This window comes from Rhinoraja longicauda, chromosome 6 (assembly GCF_053455715.1).
Source record: "Rhinoraja longicauda isolate Sanriku21f chromosome 6, sRhiLon1.1, whole genome shotgun sequence".
Taxonomy (NCBI): Eukaryota; Metazoa; Chordata; class Chondrichthyes; order Rajiformes; family Arhynchobatidae; genus Rhinoraja; species Rhinoraja longicauda.
Genome location: NC_135958.1, coordinates 42,889,605 through 42,904,766, shown reverse-complemented (window position 1 = coordinate 42,904,766; position 15,162 = coordinate 42,889,605). Strand labels below are relative to the sequence as shown.

The following is a 15,162-nucleotide window of genomic DNA, read 5'->3' as shown; positions in this document are numbered from 1 at the left end:
CATCTGAACCCGAGGGGAACCAATATCCTGGCGGGGAGATTTGCTAAAATAACTGCGGAGACTTTAAACTAGTACGGTTGGGGGGAGGGACTCAAACACAGATAGCTAATAGGCAGTGTGTGAGGCAGGAGGCAGAAAAGGGAAACACTCAGACCCAATATGTAGGAGAGAAAGAAGGGAAAAGAAATAAACTGAGAATAAGAAATGATGGGTCGCTTAAATGTGTATATTTTAATGCTAGGAGCATTGTAAGAAAGGTGGATGAGCTTAGAGCCTGGATTGACATCTGGAAGTATGATGTTGTGGCGATCAGTGAAACATGGTTGCAGGAGGGTTGCGATTGGCAATTAAATATTCCAGGATTTCATTGTTTCAGATGTGATAGAATCGGAGGGGCAAGAGGTGGGGGTGTTGCATTGCTTGTCAGGGAGGATATCACAGCAGTGCTTTGGCAGGACAGACTAGAAGGCTCGATTAAGGAGGCTGTTTGGGTGGAACTCAGAAATGAGAAAGGTTTAGCAACACTTATAGGGGTGTATTATAGACCGCCAAATAGGGAACGAGAATTGGAAGAGCAAATATGTAAGGAGATAGCAGATATTAGTAGTAAGCACAGAGTGGTGATTGTGGGTGATTTCAATTTTCCGTATATAGACTGGGAATCACATTCTGTTAAAGGGCTGGATGGTTTGGAGTTTGTAAAATGTGTGCAGGATAGTTTTTTGCAGCAATACGTAGAGGTGCCTACCAGAGAAGGGGCAGTGTTGGACCTCCTGTTAGGAAATGAGATGGGTCAGGTGACGGAGGTATGTGTTGAGGAGCACTTTGGGTCTAGTGATCATAATGCCATTAGTTTCAATATCATTATGGAGAAGGTCAAATCTGGACCAAGGGTTGAGATTTTGGATTGGAGAAAGGCTAATTTTGAGGAGATGAGAAAGGATTTAAAAGGAGTGAAATGGAAATTGTTGTTTTATGAAAAGGATATAATAGAGAAATGGAGGATATTTAAAGGTGAAATTTTGAGAGTACAGAGTCTTTATGTCCCTGTTCGGTGGAAAGGAAAGAATAATAATTTGAAAGAGCCGTGGTTTTCCAGGGAAATTGGACACTTGGCTCGGAAAAAGAGGGAGATATACAATAAATATAAGCGGCAGGGAGTAAATGAGGTTTTTGAGGAATATAAAGAATGTAAAAGGAATCTTAAAAAGGAAATTAGAAAAGCGAAAAAAAGATATGAGGCTGCTTTGGCAAGTAATGTAAAAGTAAACCCCCAAGGGGTTCTACAGATATGTCAATAGCAAAAGGATAGAGAGGGATAAAATTGGTCCATTAGAGAGTCAGAGTGGACAGCTATGTGCTGAGCCGGAAGAAATGGGGGAGATATTAAACAATTTCTTTTCTTCGGTATTTACCGAGGAGAAGGATATTGAATTATGTGAGGTAAGCGAAACAAGTAGAGTAGTGATGGAAATTAGGAGGATTAAAGAAGAGGAGGTACGGACACTTTTGAAGAATATAAAAGTGGATAAGTCTCCAGGTCCTGATAGGATATTCCCTAGGACATTGAGGGAAGTTAGTGCAGAAATAGCAGGGGCTATGACGGAAATATTTCAAACGTCATTAGAAACAGGGATGGTGCCGGAAGATTGGCGCATTGCGCATGTTGTGCCTTTGTTTAAAAAAGGTTCTAAAAGTAAACCTAGCAATTATAGACCTATTAGTTTGACATCTGTGGTGGGAAAATTAATGGAAAAGATACTTAGGGACAATATATATAATTATTTGGATAATCAAGGCCTGATTAGAAACAGTCAACATGGATTTGTGCCTGGAAGGTCATGTTTGACTAATCTTCTTGAATTTTTTGAAGAGGTTACCAGGGAAATTGATAAGGGCAAGGCTGTGGATGTTGTCTATATGGACTTCAGTAAGGCATTTGACAAGGTTCCACATGGAAGGTTGATTAAGAAGGTTAAATCGTTGGGTATTAATAGTGAGGTTGCAAGATGGATTCAACAATGGCTGAATGGGAGATACCAGAGGGTAATGGTTGACAATTGTATGTCAGGTTGGAGGCCAGTGTCTAGTGGAGTGCCCCAAGGATCTGTGTTGGGTCCACTGTTGTTTGTCATTTACATTAATGATCTGGATGATGGTGTGGCAAATTGGATTAGTAAATATGCAGATGATACTAAGATAGGTGGAGTAGTTGATAGTGAGGTAGATTTTCAAAGTCTACAGAGAGACTTGGGCCTTTTGGAAGGGTGGGCTGAAAGATGGCAGATGGAGTTTAATGCTGATAAGTGTGAGGTGCTGCATTTTGGTAGGACAAATCAAAATAGGACGTACAGGGTAAATGGTAGGGAATTGAGGAATGCAGTGGAACAGAGGGATCTGGGAATAACTGTGCATTGTTCCCTGAAGGTGGAATCTCATGTGGATAGGGTGGTGAAGAAGGCGTTTGGTATGCTTGCCTTTATAAATCAGAGCATCGAGTATAGAAGTTGGGATGTAATGTTGAGATTGTACAGGGCATTGGTGAGGCCGAATCTGGAGTATGGTGTGCAGTTCTGGTCGCCAAATTATAGGAAGGATGTCGACAAAATGGAGAGGGTACAGAGGAGATTCACTAGAATGTTGCCTGGGTTTCAGCACTTAGGCTACAGAGAGAGGTTGAATAGGTTGGGTCTTTATTCTTTGGAGCGTAGAAGGTTGAGGGGGGACTTGATAGAGGTTTTTAAAATTTTGAGAGGGACGGACAGAGTTGACGTGGGTAGGCTTTTCCCTTTGAGAGTGGGGAAGATTCCAACAAGGGGACATAGCTTCAGAATTGAGGGACAAAGGTTTAGGGGTAACATGAAGGGGAACTTCTTTACTCAGAGGGTTGTGGCTGTATGGAATGGGCTTCCGGTGGAAGTGGTGGAGGCTGGCTCGATTTTATTATTTAAGAGTAAATTGGATAGGTATATGGATAGGAGGGGATTGGAGGGTTATGGTCTGAGTGCAGGTAGATGAGACTAGGTCAGGGAGAATGGTCGGCGTGGACTGGTAGGGCCGGACAGGCCTGTTTCCATGCTGTAGTTGTTATATGTTATAAATGCTGGAAATTACTTCTTGAGCAGATAAAGTCAATAATCAGGCATCCTGCATGTTGAGGAAGAAATATCATAATGGAAACTTCTTCACTAATTCAGAGGAACGAAAAAAAAATTACAAAGCCCCCACCAGAGCCCTAAAATCACCTAATGAATATTGATCTTGTATTATGCCTTGTACATTCCTGTAGCTATCTTAGCCCGTGTTACTCAACTAATTCATTTAATTCTTATAACAAAATTTCTTAAATCTACAAGAGCTTTTCAGAAATAAACACAAACAAAATTATATACCCAAATATTTATTGCTTGCTAATCAGAACATAAGTAATAAATGTAACTTATTTCTTAATACAACTACACCCATACTTTATCCCCAGATATTCCTGGATTACCTGTCCGAAGTGTGCAGGATATCCTAGCATATGCATATACAATAGTTTTGCCACATTTCGACAACGGTAGGTGTTATCTTCTTCTCTGAATGAAGAACGAATTGAAGCACATTCCTTTTGTATCATCTCTCGCTCCTCAGCCTGCGTCCTGGCTGTCCGGATAGTCCGGATTAGCTCCCTTAATCTGATGGGGGCTGGCATCCTCTAGGGTTTAAAAAAAATATAGGCGCATCAAAAAATATTCTAGTTTATCCAACTTTTTTAATAAAACAAAATCATTTTGGAGAAATTATGACAATTTCAAAATGATACCATTTTTTATAATACTCCAATCCAGGTACCAGTTTTGTCACTTAAAACTATTGATGAAATAGACCAATAGACTACCATTATTAAACAAATGTGCTTGATGGGTAGGCATTTTGTATACCAATAGCATTTGGTATTAATATTTCAAAGATTCACTGTGTATACACCAAACCAATAAGGCACAAGCACGTGGAGATCAATGTAAACCTACAGGACTGAAAGAACACACCAACAATATTTTCTTTATGGACATATCATTGCAGAAGCTTTTAATTCTTAAACATAAAGTATTGAAATACATTCAAAAGCATATCCTCTTTGAGAGTTTTTAAACCCCCTGAAAACTCAATAAAACTCAAGACCTAAAAATCTGTTTCCAGGAGAGCTGGTAGTCAGGACACAGATTTGATTGCAAGGTAATTGGCAAAAGAAACACTGCCAGCAAGGGTGGTGAGAAGCAGGTTCAGAAGCAATATTTAAAGAGTAACAGAAAAAAAGTTACACTGAACTGCAAACAATGATTGAAAGGGCTAAAGATGTCTTGTTTTGTATCATCCCAAGGGCATTTATTTGCCTCTAATTTGTGTTGTGATTTTCTAACCATTTTGAAAACCTCCTGCAACAGATTCCCAAGTACAGCTTCTTTCTCAGAGGAAGAATTATACACACGTTTCCTTGGCCATCAACAGAGGGAATCAAAGAGGAATGAATATTATGCATAGAGGATCTGCAAATGCAGTATTATTATAAGCAACAAACAAATCCCCAACCTTTTACAATGAGTAATGGGTATACAAATACATGATATTCATTATAAGAGCCACTATAGAAGTGTTTGGAAGAGAAGATTGAATACTTTAGTGTATATTTAGTTTAGTTTTGAGATACAGCACGGAAACAGGCCCTTCGGCCCACTGGGTCAGTGTTGACCAGCGATCCCCGCACATTAACACTATCCAATACCCATTAGGGACAATTTTTACATTTACCGAGCCAATTAACCTACAAACCTGTACTTCTTTGGTGTAGGAGGAAACCGAAGATCTCGGAGAAAACCCACGCAGGTTAAGGGGAGAATGTACAAACTCCACACAGACAGCACCTGTAGTCGGGATCGAACCAGAATCTTTGGCGCTGCATTCGCTGTCAGGCAGCAACTCTACTGCTTATATATTTTGCAATGAGATGAAGATTTGAGTAAATTCAACATTTCCATTTTCTTCCACTGCCAACTTACCCTCAAATCACCCCATAGTAACAACTGATTTCAAGAGGAAGCAGAGCAGACATAATTTGTAGCATGGTAAGACTAAGGGACTAGGTGTAATTCACCTTGCACAAAATAGAAAACAGTACCAGAAAAGTTGCATTTATTGCGCATTTACTGCAGCACAGTGGCGCTGGGGTAGAGCTGCAGGCTCACAGCGCCAGAGACTAGCGTATAGAATGTAAAACTGGGATAACAAAACTAGTGCAAGGGTGACCGATGGTCGGCATGGACTTGATGGGCGGAAGGGCCTGATTCATATTACCTTACCCATTTCACTCAAGTCAGCCTGATAAAGTCAACTGCATCATTAAGTTACTTTAACATTGTTATATTAGTGAATAACAAAACTTCACACTACTTGGTATCATTTGACATGCATGACAAAAGTTGAAGACTTCACCATGTATGCATGGAAAATTGCTCATGAAGCATTATAAACATGTACAACCTCGGCATAGACATTAGCTTAAAAAACTGCAAATTACTGACCTCTCTCCTCAATTAAAAAGTGACTTCCCATCTACTACTGTGTAGGAAAGAAAACTGCAGATGCTGGTTTAAATCAAAGGTAGACACAAAATGCTGGAGTAACTCAGCGGGTCAGGCAGCATCTTTGGAGAGAAGGAATGGGTGATGTTTTGGGTCAAGACCCTTCTTCAGACTGATGTCAGGGGAGGGTTTTCAGACCAAGATGGGTCTTGACCCAAAACGTTACCCATTCCTTCTCTCCAGAGATGCTGCTTGACCCATTGAGTTACTCAAGCATTTTGTGTCTACCTCCCATCTACTGCTGGTTAAGGGGATCCTTTATCACCTTAAACCTTTACCTTTCTCTGACAACAGATTTTAAACCCGTAGAGGACTGCAATTTGAAGAATAAAACAAGATTTTGAAAAACATCAAAGCGAAGCAGATTCTTTCAGTCCCGTGACTACACTGACTTGTGCTGTACTGTTGCATTGGTTCATTCCATCTCTATGGGCCTTGAGTGGCTGATTCTGACACCACATTTACAGACCACCCAAATTAAGAACTGTTTTTAAAGGTCAATGATTAAGAGACACTTAAAAATTGTTCAAAGGGATTTCAAAGACTCTAAGGGGAGTAAGAGACACCTGTGGCTGACAAGGGAAGTCAGGGACAGCATAAAAATTAAGGAGAGGAAGTATAACATAGCAAAGAAGAGTGGGAAGACAGAGGATTGGGACTCTTTTAAAGAGCAACAAAAGTTAACTAAAAAGGCAATACGGGGAGAAAAGATGAGGTACGAGGGTAAACTAGCCAATAATATAAAGGAGGATAGCAAAAGTTTTTTTAGGTACGTGAAGAGGAAAAAAATAGTCAAGGCAAATGTGGGTCCCTTGAAGACAGAAACAGGGGAATTTATTATGGGGAACAAAGAAATGGCAGACGAGTTAAACCGTTACTTTGGATCTGTCTTCACTGAGGAAGATACACACAATCTCCCAAATGTTCTAGGGGCCGGAGAACCTAGGGTGATGGAGGAACTGAAGGAAATCCACATTAGGCAGGAAATGGTTTTGGGTAGACTGATGGGACTGAAGGCTGATAAATCGCCAGGGCCTGATGGTCTGCATCCCAGGGTACTTAAGGAGGTGGCTCTAGAAATAGTGGAAGCATTGGAGATCATTTTTCAATGTTCTATAGATTCAGGATCAGTTCCTGTGGATTGGAGGATAGCAAATGTTATCCCACTTTTTAAGAAAGGAGGGAGAGAGAAAACGGGTAATTATAGACCAGTTAGTCTGACATCAGTGGTGGGGAAGATGCTGGAGTCAATTATAAAAGACGAAATTGCTGAGCATTTGGATAGCAGTAACGGGATCATTCCGAGTCAGCATGGATTTACGAAGGGGAAATCATGCTTGACAAATCTACTGGAATTTTTTGAGGATGTAACTAGGAAAATTGACAGGGGAGAGTCAGTGGATGTGGTGTACCTCGACTTTCAGAAAGCCTTCGACAAGGTTCCACATAGGCGATTAGTGGGCAAAATTAGGGCACATGGTATTGGGGGTAGGGTACTGACATGGATAGAAAATTGGTTGACAGACAGAAAGCAAAGAGTGGGGATAAATGGGGCCCTTTCGGAATGGCAGGCAGTGACCAGTGGGGTACCGCAAGGTTCGGTGCTGGGACCCCAGCTATTTACAATATACATTAATGACTTAGACGAAGGGATTAAAAGTACCATTAGCAAATTTGCAGATGATACTAAGCTGGGGGGTAGTGTGAATTGTGAGGAAGATGCAATAAGGCTGCAGGGTGACTTGGACAGGTTGTGTGAGTGGGCGGATACATGGCAGATGCAGTTTAATGTAGATAAGTGTGAGGTTATTCACTTTGGAAGTAAGAATAGAAAGGCAGATTATTATCTGAATGGTGTCAAGTTAGGAGGAGGGGGAGTTCAACGAGATCTGGGTGTCCTAGTGCATCAGTCAATGAAAGGAAGCATGCAGGTACAGCAGGCAGTGAAGAAAGCCAATGGAATGTTGGCCTTCATAACAAGAGGAGTTGAGTATAGGAGCAAAGAGGTCCTTCTACAGTTGTACCGGGCCCTGGTGAGACCGCACCTGGAGTACTGTGTGCAGTTTTGGTCTCCAAATTTGAGGAAGGATATTCTTGCTATGGAGGGCGTGCAGCGTAGGTTCACTAGGTTAATTCCCGGAATGGCGGGACTGTCGTATGTTGAAAGGCTGGAGCGATTGGGCTTGTATACACTGGAATTTAGAAGGATGAGAGGGGATCTTATTGAAACATATAAGATAATTAGGGGATTGGACACATTAGAGGCAGGAAACATGTTCCCAATGTTGGGGGAGTCCAGAACAAGGGGCCACAGTTTAAGAATAAGGGGTAGGCCATTTAGAACGGAGATGAGGAGGAACTTTTTCAGTCAGAGAGTGGTGAAGGTGTGGAATTCTCTGCCTCAGAAGGCAGTGGAGGCCAGTTCGTTGGATGCTTTCAAGAGAGAGCTGGATAGAGCTCTTAAGGATAGCGGAGTGAGGGGGTATGGGGAGAAGGCAGGAACGGGGTACTGATTGAGAGTGATCAGCCATGATCGCATTGAATGGCGGTGCTGGCTCGAAGGGCTGAATGGCCTACTCCTGCACCTATTGTCTATTGTCTATTAATAAAGATTAGCCTTGAAGTATTTAAATAAATTACAAATTAAAATAATTTAGTAAAAAAAAAACACTATTTCAATCAAGGATGACAACCTTCCAATGTATGGAGCTACAAAAAGCATAATTGGTATAAGTTTGAAGAAGCATTTTAACCTTTGGTACTTTGGCTCTCAAGACTCTCTGTTGACACCAGCAGTGGAAGAGGTCATATGCATTGCCACCAAACCCCCATCTTAACTCTGACTTCTATGCCACAAAATGGAAGTGACCCACAAAGAGCACCTGTTGAAAGTACTAAATGTAAACAGGACAGAAAGGTCAGTATGGGAATGGGAAGAGTTAAAATGGCTATCAACCAAAAGATCATATTTTGGCAGAGTGCTCTGCAAAAAGGTAACATATAGAATCATAGAAAATAGGTGGAGGAGGCCATTCGGCCCTTCGAGCCAGCACCACCATTCAATGTGATCATGGCTGATCATTCTCAATCAGTACCCCGTTCCTGCCTTCTCCCCATACCCCCTGACTCCGCTATCCTTAAGAGCTCTATCCAGCTCTCTCTTGAATGCATTCAGAGAATTGGCCTCCACTGCCTTCTGAGGCAGAGAATTCCACAGATTCACAACTCTCTGACTGAAAAAGTTTTTCCTCATCTCAGTCCTAAATGGCTTACCCCTTATTCTTAAACTGTGGCCCCTGGTTCTGGATTCCCTCAACATCGGGACCATTTTTCCTGCATCTACCATGTTCAATCCACTAAGAATTTTATACTCTAAGATTCCCTCTCATCCTAAATTCCAGCAAATACAAGTCCAGTCGACCCATTCTTTCATCATACGTCAGTCCCGCCATCCTGGGATTTAACCTGGTGAACCTACCAGGGAGGGGATGGAATGAGGGAAAGCAAGGGCTATTTGAAGTCAATGTTCATACCGCTGGGGTGTAAGCTACCCAAACGAAATATGAGGTGCTGTTCCTCACTCTGATAATGGAGGAGGCCCAGAACAGAAAGATCAGATTGGGACTTGGAGGGGGAGTTAAAGTGCTGAGCAATCGGGAGATCAGGTAGGTTAGGGCAGACTGAGCAGAGGTGTTCAACGAAACGATCGCCGAGCCTGCGCTTGGTCTCGCCGATGTATAGAAGTTGACACCTGGAACAGTAGATGAGGTTAGAGGTGCAAATGAACCTCTGCCTCACCTGAAAAGACTGTCGGGGTCCTTGGATGGAGTCGAGGGGGGACGTAAAGCGACAGGTGCTGCATCTCCTGTGGTTGGATGATTATATGCTAACCTTAGTTAGTAAACTGGTGCCAAACGTAACTAGGAGGAAGTGGAACTCAAAGCAGGCTGAGGTATACAGACATTGTTGGTAGGGTGCAGCAACAGAAAGGATGCCTAGTGTTTAGCACAGGGAAACCAGTGTGGAGTAAGGCAGGTCCAACAGAGAGGAAATTGGTTGTAGAGCAGGTACATCGTCAGAGGGAAGCAGTGAGATATACATTGGGTAAGTGTAGAAAAGAGGTTTAGATGGAGGGACCCGTAGTGCATGGAGGCGGGTCATGTAAGTTTCCTATAGGGACTATTTACGATGTGCTACCATCACCACAGAACCTCAACAATGGGCAAGTGGGGATCCAGCGTGTCCTGTAAACAAAGATGGCAACATCAGGCATATTTTGTCAGGATGCAAGACTCGCCTCTCAGGATCAGTATACTTGGTGGCATAACCAGTTCTTGAAGTGTATCGATGTAGAAATTGGGAGGAGAGCACAGGTGAATTCAGTAGGATCCGGACTGAGAGTGTCCCTATTAATTTTGTCCACGAGGGAGCGAAAGGTAGAGGAGGAAAGTTTTCAGACAGATAATAGGTAGGCCAGCTAAGGGGAACCTATGATTGGGAGATAGAAACATAGAAAATAGGTGCAGGAGTAGGTCATTCGGCCCTTCGAGCCTGCACCGCCATTCAATATGATCATGGCTGATCATCCAGCTCAGTAACCTGTACCTGCCTTCTCTCCATACCCCCTGATCCCTTTAGCCATAAGGGCCATATCTAACTCCCTCTTAAATATAGCCAATGAACTGGCCTCAACTACCTTCTGCGGCAGAGAATTCCACAGACTCACCACTCTGCGTGAAGAAATGTTTTCTCATCTCGGTCCTAAAAGACTTCCCCCTTATCCTTAAGCTGTGACCCCTGGTTCTGGACTTCCCCAACATCGGGAACAATCTTCCCGCATCTAGCCTTTCCAACCCCTTAAGAATTTTATATGTTTCTATAAGATCCCCCCTCAGTCTTCTAAATTCCAGCGCGTATAAGCCCAGTCTATCCAGTCTTTCTTCATATGAAAGTCCTGCCGTCCCAGGGATCAATCTGCCGAACCTTCTCTGTACTCCCTCTAAGGCTAGAATGTCTTTCCTCAGATTAGGAGACCAAAACTGTACACAATACTCTAGGTGCGGTCTCACCAAGGCCCTGTACAACTGCAGCAGAACCTCCCTGCTCCTATACTCAAATCCTCTTGCTATGAATGCTAACACGCCATTCGCTTTCTTCACTGCCTGCTGCACCTGCACGCTTGCTTTCAATGACTGGTGCACCATGACACCCAGGTCACGTTGCATCTCCCCTTTTCCTAATTGGCCACCATTCAAGTAATACTCTGCTTTCCTGTTCATGCCGCCAAAGTGGATAACCTCACATTTATCCACATTATATTGCATCTGCCATGCATTTGCCCACTCTCCTAATCTATCCAAGTCACTCTGCAGCCTCCTAGCATCCTCCTCGCAGCTAACACTGCCACCCAGCTTCGTGTCATCCGCAAACTTAGAAATGTTGCATTCAATTCCCATGTCCAAATCATTAATATATATTGTAAATAACTGGGGTCCCAGCACTGAGCCTTGCGGTACCCCACTAGTCACTGCCTGCCATTCCGAAAAGGACCCGTTTATTCCTACTCTTTGCTTCCTGTCCGCCAACCAATTCTCTATCCACCTCAACACTGAACCCCGAAAGATTTGGGGAAAAAGCTTGTTGTTCTGCAGGAAATATTTAGTACTAGTTTGAGGCCAAATATAGTATTATTGTCAGTTAGTCCACGGATAGTGTATTTTAGATATATGGATTTGGCAGCAGAGGTTGAGCAGAGAGAATGGAAAGCAAGAGTACGTCTGGTCGAGATGGGTTGTAGAGGTTTCATAGCACAATCGACAACACTGTTATTTGGAGAGCTAGGAATTCGCGGACAGAGTTTGCATCGGGGCTTAAAGGGGATGTCAGAGACACCAGAGCAAGGCAGTAGATGGATTTGGTGGGGGAGAAACAGTGTCAGTTGGGCTCAAAAAGTAAATGTATAACACGGTATGTGTATTTCTTTGTAAGTACATTCTGTGTAAATGTAAATAGATACAAAATGCTGGAGTAACTCAGCAGGACAGGCAGCATCTCTGGAGAGAAGGAATGGGTGAAGTTTCAGGTCGAGATCCTTCTTCTGTGTAAGTGTATCCTGGTTTTATGCAAGGTTGATATTTGTGGTGCGAACAGTTTAAAGATGGGTAGAGTTGCTGCTTTACAGCGAATGCAGCGCCGGAGACTCGGGTTCGATCCTGACTACGGGTGCTGCACTGTAAGGAGTTTGTACGTTCTCCCCGTGACCTGCGTGGGTTTTCTCCGAGATCTTCGGTTTCCTCCCACACTCCAAAGACGTACAGGTATGTAGGTTAATTGGCTGGGTAAATGTAAAAATTGTCCCTAGTGGGTGTAGGATAGTGTTAATGTACGGGGATCGTTGGGCGGCACGGACTTGGTGGGCCGAAAAGGCCTGTTTCCGGCTGTATATATATGATATGATATGATATGATATGAGAAGTGCAAGACAAGATACCAGCATTTGTTTGAGTAAATTAATTGTCTGTAGTTTCTTTTATTTAGTAGATACTGGCAACATAGGTGCTGAGAGCGGCTATTGAGGGGGGTGGTTCTGGGACACCAGAACTAACTGTCGAGCCTTCCTGAAGTGTCATGGGCTTAACTCAACAAAACAACAGTGAAGGGTGGTATAAGAAGATAACTGCAGATGCTGGTACAAATCGAAGGTATTTATTAACAAAATGCTGGAGTAACTCAGCAGGTCAGGCAGCATCTCGGGAGAGAAGGAATGGGTGACGTTTCGGGTCGAGACCCTTCTTCAGACTGATGTCAGGGGGGCGGGACAAAGGAAGGATATAGGTGGAGACAGGAAGATAGAGGAGATCTGGGAAGGAGGAGGGGACGGGAGGGACAGAGGAACTATCTAAAGTTGGAGAAGTCGATGTTCATATCACTGGGCTGCAAATTGCCCAGGCGAAATATGAGGTGCTGTTCCTCCAATTTCCGGTGGGCCTCCCTATGGCACTGGAGGAGGCCCATGACAGAAAGGTCAGACTGGGAATGGGAGGGGGAGTTGAAGTGCACGGCCACCGGGAGATCAGTTTGGTTAATGCGGATCGAGCGCAAGTGTTCAGCGAAGCGATCGCCGAGCCTGCACTTGGTTTCGCCGATGTAAATAAGCTGACATCTAGAGCAGCGGATGCAATAGATGAGGTTGGAGGAGGTGCAGGTGAACCTTTGTCTCACCTGGAAAGACTGTTTGGGTCCTTGGATGGAGTTGAGGGGGGAGGTAAAGGGACAGGTGTTGTATCTCGTGCGGTTGTAGTGCCCGGGGTTGGGGTGGTTTGGGTAGGAAGGGACGAGTGGACCAGGGAGTTACGGAGGGAACGGTCTCTGCGGAACGGAGAGAGGGGAGGGGATGTGAAGGGTGGTGCCCACTTGATAACCCCAACGATATACTTGCATCTACACGATCAGTTTTTATGTGCTTGTTAACATGTAGATAGCTTATTATTGCATATGGAGTTAGCTGTTATCCTTAGCATGAGTGTGTATAAGCAGAAGACAGGCACAAAAAGTTGAACTAACTAAGCGGGTCAGACAGCATATCTGGGGATGAGGTATAGGTAATGTTTTGGGTTCAGACCCTTCTTCAGACTGAGGGGACAGGGAAACGAGAGATATAGACTGAGATACAGAACAAATCAATGAGATATGCAAAAAAGTAACGATGATAAAGAAAACGGTCAATTGTTAGCGGTGGACTACGTGACATGAGTTATACAATGAAACTCACCAGGACGACAGTGTAACTAGTACAACAACTAGGGTGGGGGAGGGGTGGAGAGAGGGGATGCAAGAGTTCTTGAAGTTAGAGCAATCAATATTCATTCCACTGGGTTGTAATAGAGTAGGAGGGCAGGAGGAAACAGAGGGGGAGCAGTGAGAGAGCATGTTGCTAAACTCTCGCCGAAGAGAGGAGAACGTCTTCAAAGTAGACATACCTTGAGGAGAAATCACAGTGGAGCGGCAAGTTGTGTAGGACAATAACTGCAGATGCTGGTTCAAATCGAAGGTATCACAAAATGCTGGAGTAACTCAGCGGGCCAGGCAGCATCTCAGGAGGGAAGGAATGGGTGGCGTTTCGGGTCGAGACCCTTGTTCAGACTGATGTCAGGGGAGAGGGCGGGACAAAGTCAACCAGGATGAGTTAACCAGGGAGTTGCGGAGGGAACGGTCTCTGTGGACAGCGGAAAGAGGTGGAAATGGGAGGAAGTGACTCGTGGTAGGTGCGAAAATGTCGGATTATGTGTTGTATGCGAAGGCTGATGGGGTGAAAGGCAAGGACTAGGTGGACTCTGTCCCTGTTGCAACTGGAGGGAGGGGGAGCAAGAGTGGAGCATCAAGAAGACATGTGTGAGGGACTCATCTATGACAGAAGAAGGAAACCTCGGTTTTCTAAAGAATGAGGAGATCTCGGATGCAGATAACTGCTTTGGCTTTGGGCATGGTTTTCTTGGTTGAGCGCTTATCCTTGTGTTATAGCACAAGTTCTTTGCATTTTAATAGTAACTAGACTGACGTGGACCCGTTGGGTCCAAATCTCCCCTGCGGGCCTCTCCTGGGGTAACCCTGCCCCCACTGGGGATCCTGCGGGCCCAGAAGCCCTCCCCAACTGACGAAGCCCGTTGCCAGGCCGGGGCCATGGGCAGGCGAGGGGGGACAGGGAAAAGCCACTGACCTCGATTATTTCTTTGTTGTAACAATGCTTCTTGGCAATAAATCTTATACCGTTGGAAAGCCTGTTTATTTCCCTTTTAAATGGTGCCACATTTGTAAGGAACATGCATTTGTGGGATGAGCAGCAGAGCTGAGTATATGGGTTGCGCCCATGAAAAATTTGCCAAATCTTCTCTGCCAATGCCAAACAGCTTATTCTGCTGTTGCTATTGACTCTTGTTTTGAGCTTCTGGTACCCCCAGGTGCTGACAATCAGGTGCCTGATTGGCACCTGATTGGCAGCATCTGTGAGCATGGGCCCTGCTACAGTGGTCAGTAGGTGTCTGCTCCAAGAATCGGCATGCCACGTTTGACTGATCTGGATAGGGCCCGTGCGATAGGGCAACTTGAAGCTGGTGTTCCGCAAAACCAAGTTGCGGCATTATTTGGAGTGAGCCCTAGTACCATCTCCAAAGTGAAGGCCAAGTTCCATATAACGGGGGATGTCAGAGACAGGCCGCGAAGTGGGCGTCCCAAGAAGACGACACCCGAAGAAGACCGTTTCCTCACCCTGTCAGCACTTAGGAACCGTAGGCTGTCTTCTACAGATTTGCAGTCAAGGTTTGCAGGACGATATGGCCGACGGCTCTCTGCCCAGATAATTCGGAACAGACTGCACGCAGCCGATCTCCGGTCTCATAGGCCTGCCATGACTGCCCTTCACCATCAGGCCCGTTTGCGCTGGTGTCGGCAACACGTGCACTGGAACCTGAACATGTGGAGGAACGTTATGTTCAGCGATGAGTCCAGATTCTGCCAACGGCAGTTGGATCATAGGGTCAAAGTG

The 15,162-nt window shown here is 44.4% G+C and overlaps 1 protein-coding gene across 1 annotated transcript in view; it reads right to left on the bottom strand.

The window, feature by feature from the left end:
* The window catches only part of ap1g1 (adaptor related protein complex 1 subunit gamma 1), a 138,414-nt gene that overhangs the window by 107,978 nt on the left and 15,274 nt on the right, over positions 1-15,162 (bottom strand). The window contains exon 2 of the mRNA XM_078400867.1: positions 3,494-3,697. Coding sequence (XP_078256993.1) covers positions 3,494-3,694 — 201 coding nt within the window. The 5' untranslated portion in view covers positions 3,695-3,697. The remainder of the gene's footprint in view (positions 1-3,493; positions 3,698-15,162) is intronic.